Below are 4,317 nucleotides of genomic sequence, written 5' to 3'. Positions count from 1 at the left end.
AGAACTGATGAAGCCTCTTGGATGAGAGGTGAAACGTCTTCGATCTAGAAATCTAGTCCAGTTGATTTTTTTCAAAGTTTTTTTCAGTTTACAGGGAGGACTCTTGATACATCAAATAGAAAGTCACTTTCGGCTTTTCCCATTTAGGGGTCGCCACAGCGAATCGTCACACCGACGACTCGCATGTTGACATTTGGCACGTGTTTTATGCCGGGTGCCCTTCCTGATGCAACCCTGATTCGAACTCTTAACCACTAGCCTACTCTTGATACATCAAATAATATCACCAAATTCAGTGTGTGATCTTGTGGAGAAAAGCAGCATCAACTAAAATCTGATGTGTTACTACTTTCTCTACCTCATTGCTCTGACCTTCCTCTCCCCTCTGCGTTGCTTCTTCAGCCATGCCCAGTGTCCTTGACTGGACGGATGACGGCTTCAGCATGTGTTTTGGGGTCAACCACTTGGGTCACTTCCTCCTGACCAATCTGCTTCTGCCTCGACTGAAGGAATGTGCCCCCAGCCGGGTGGTCACCCTCACGTGCTCCAGCTACAAATACCAGAAACTGGACTTCCAGGACCTAAACTACAACCTGCTGCCCTTCTTCACCTACTGCCGCAGCAAGCTGGCCAACATCTACTTCAGCCAGGAACTGGCCCGCATCACTGAAGGGAAAGGAGTGACCTGCTACGCTGTGCACCCTGGTAAGAGTCTTTACGCTTGGCACAGAGGGAAATAATCAAAAATAAAGTTTCCTTTAATAAGAACTAACATTTCATCTCAAGTACAGAACCTCACGTAGGAAAGTGAGAGCAGATGTGCACCTTAACACTGCAAGAGCCAAACATCTTATAATGCAACATTCTGAACTTCAAAGTGTTGCCTGGCAGAACTTGAAATTTTATAGTACAGACAACCACTCCCTTTCCTATGTGTGTTGCTTTTGTACCCTACTTGGTTTGTCTGTGTACACTGTCCACCACAGATGATTCCGACATTATTTCAGGTCTGTACTGTACTGTATCTACTGTACGTCTGCAGTACCCTAGTGTTTTAGGGTTTAGAATTGTTGGTCAAATAAATGATATTTATTAAATATAAGAATTACAAAAAAATCACAGATGAATCAATAATGGAAATGGTTACAGCCATAATTCTTGTTCTGGATGAAATCTTTTGTGAACTGTTTTTAGATAAGCATGGTATCAATAAAGTGACATATACAGTAGATTACAGTTGGGCCGTCATAATATATGCCATAAAATGCTTTAAGTCGCAAAGTTCAAGGGGGCCGAATACTTTCGCAAGGCACTGTATCAGTTTTATTATATCCCTCCCTTTATAAAGATCAAAATGCATAATAAAAACTATCTTAAAATAGCTGTTTGCATTTATCATTACAGTAATGCCAGAAATAAAGTTTTTCAATGTTTTTCTTTTTAAGGCCTCTGACCCACTATGCCTCTGCTGTGATGCTGTCCTCACACCAAACTTTGACCATGCAACTGAAAGCAATGGTTCAGGAGCCACATGAAAAGCCAGACCCAGACTCATATTGAATCTATTTTATCGTTTTCTCTAGTGTCATGGTTTGGTCAGATAACATTAAGATAGAGGAAATCCTTGGAGTAAGTAATTAAGTGGTCTAGTCGCTTGCTTGGGAAGTCACAGTTAGGTTTAGCAGGCCTGTACAGTAGACAGGTACAGAAGGTAGTTACTTCTAATCTGAATGATGACTCCCATCCCTTGCACTGCCACTTTCGGCTTCTTCCTTCTGGACGAAGGTTTGTCGTCCCGAGATGTAAAACACAGCGGTATAGAAATAGTTTTGTCCCTGCTGCTGTTATAGAGTTAAATAGGCTGTAGTAATATATTGGAAGTAATTTTAGGTTTTCTTCGGATGTTTTCTTTCTTTTATGTCTTGATTGGTGGAGCCCTGAGTACTTTTATTACGTTCGGTGTAGGCGCCAGGTTTTATGTTATGTGTTGTTGTATTTTATTCTTGTATTTTGTGAATGTGTCAAGGATGTCATTTGATCTGACTGCAAGACAAATTTACCTACGGGTATAAATAAAGTAACCTAACCTAACCTAGTCAGAGATTTGCTTTTTGCTGCTTTGTGGCCATATTGCATTTACTTCAGTGGGATAGCCAGAAAAAGAAATTTGATAATGTTACACTATAATCGCTATTTATACTCGCATCACATTATGACATTACCCATGCAGAACTTATTCATCATCCTCACCCCTAATCCACTGTACATGACATACATTGCTAACGTTCTGAAATGAACTTTTTGTCGTTTACACTTGTTACTCCAGGCTTCGTCCATAGTGGGTGGACGTGCCACTACTCCATCCTGTTCCGGATGCTGATGCAAGTGGTCATGTGGATGTTTTTTGTGCCATGTGAGATTGGAGCTCAGACTGTCATCTACTGTGTTGTGTCAGATGAAGCTGCCAAGCACAGTGGGGGTTACTTTGTCGACTGCCGACCCGCCACTCTGCGTCCTTTTGCAAGAGACGCTGGTGTGGCAAAAAAACTGTGGGAGGCCAGTGAGAGACTGGTGAAACTGGCCTGACATTGGAAGCTGTGGAAAATATTTTTTGTTTTTACATGTTTTTTCATAAATATTTCATTGTTTACAAAGCAACTGTAATGTCTTTTGATGAGCTTGTGTAGTTTTTTCCCATGTTATCAGTTTATCAGTCTACAAATAAAGTCTTGCTTTACTGTGTTTATCACACTTGGGTGGTACTTTGTCATTTTATTAAATTATAATTTATTCTTTTTAACAGGTGGGTTGTAAAACACATGAATATTTTAGTCAGTGTGCAGCCGTGAGCAATAATCTTAATCGGAGCTGGTTCTTCTTCTACAGTGTTGTCTCTGACTGGACTGTCTGTTTCAGTTTTCAGTATTAAACACTCACCTCCTGTTGGCTTGAAAGGTGGATCTGAAAAGTCTGGGGAAGAACAGCAGCTGTCGTGGCTGTGTTTTGGCATCTGCTGGTGAAAATATGAATATTTGGAATTTTTAGATGAACAGAGTAAAAACAGATATTACTACACCAGTGGTCTGAGGAATTGAGAACAATATTTATTTATTACTTTTATTAAACAATGATGTATTTAATGTATAACATGTCAGAGCAGTCATCACATGATCCCCAAATGCAACTTAGCATCTTAAAATTGCTTTTTGAGTCTGACAAACTGCAAGAAACCCCAGATATTCAATTTACTGGGTTACACCTGATGAAAAAAAGCTGTGCTCCACATTTTAAAAGCTGTGCTCCACATTTTAAAAGCTGGGACCAGAAAATGTTTGATGCTTTTCCTTTGTCAAGGACTCGAGTGTCAGTGAAAACATGGCCAAAGTATTTTAGGGGACTTTACCTTTAGCTCCAGAAACACAGAAATGGCACCATCTAGTGGAGAAACAGTCAATTTTATTTCAATGGACCATAAAAACAATCAGAATCAGTGTTATTGGCCAGGTGTGATTCCTTTGCCCGCCCCCGCCCCGCCACTCTGCGTCCTTTTGCAAGAGACGCTGGTGTGGCAAAAAAATTGTGGGAGGCCAGTGAGAGACTGGTGAAACTGGCCTGACATTGGAAGCTGTGGAAAATATTTTTTGTTTTTACATGTTTTTTTCATAAATATTTCATTGTTTACAAAGCAACTGTAATGTCTTTTGATGAGCTTGTGTAGTTTTTTCCCATGTTATCAGTTTATCAGTCTACAAATAAAGTCTTGCTTTACTGTGTTTATCACACTTGGGTGGTACTTTGTCATTTTATTAAATTATAATTTATTCTTTTTAACAGGTGGGTTGTAAAACACATGAATATTTTAGTCAGTGTGCAGCCGTGAGCAATAATCTTAATCGGAGCTGGTTCTTCTTCTACAGTGTTGTCTCTGACCGTTTCAGATTTCAGTATTAAACACTCGCCTCCTGTTGGCTTGAAAGGTGGATCTGAAAAGTCTGGGGAAGAACAGCAGCTGTCGTGGCTGTGTTTTGGCATCTGCTGGTGAAAATATGAATATTTGGAATTTTTAGATGAACAGAGTAAAAACAGATATTACTACACCAGTGGTCTGAGGAATTGAGAACAATATTTATTTATTACTTTTATTAAACAATGATGTATTTAATGTATAACATGTCAGAGCAGTCATCACATGATCCCCAAATGCAACTTAGCATCTTAAAATTGCTTTTTGAGTCTGACAAACTGCAAGAAACCCCAGATATTCAATTTACTGGGTTACACCTGATGAAAAAAAGCTGTGCTCCACATTTTAACAGC

At 39.7% G+C, this 4,317-nt stretch overlaps 1 protein-coding gene across 3 annotated transcripts in view; it reads left to right on the top strand.

The window, feature by feature from the left end:
* Positions 1 to 3,782, top strand: part of LOC109974000 (retinol dehydrogenase 14) — a 5,093-nt gene extending 1,311 nt beyond the window's left edge. For 2 of the 3 annotated variants that reach the window (XM_020623954.1, XM_020623956.1), the window contains exons 3-4: positions 403 to 705; positions 2,327 to 2,751. In XM_020623954.1, the coding sequence (XP_020479610.1) occupies positions 403 to 705; positions 2,327 to 2,586 (563 nt within the window). In that variant the 3' untranslated portion in view covers positions 2,587 to 2,751. Of the gene's footprint in view, positions 1 to 402; positions 706 to 2,326; positions 2,752 to 3,563 lie in introns of those variants that run through there. The other variant, XM_020623955.1, reaches the window with a different exon arrangement.
* Positions 3,783 to 4,317: the final 535 nt, after the last annotated feature.

This window comes from Monopterus albus, unplaced genomic scaffold (genome assembly GCF_001952655.1).
Source record: "Monopterus albus unplaced genomic scaffold, M_albus_1.0 scaffold317.1, whole genome shotgun sequence".
NCBI classification, from domain to species: Eukaryota; Metazoa; Chordata; class Actinopteri; order Synbranchiformes; family Synbranchidae; genus Monopterus; species Monopterus albus.
Note: the sequence above shows the minus strand (reverse complement) of the source record. Positions and strands in the feature narration are given on the sequence as shown.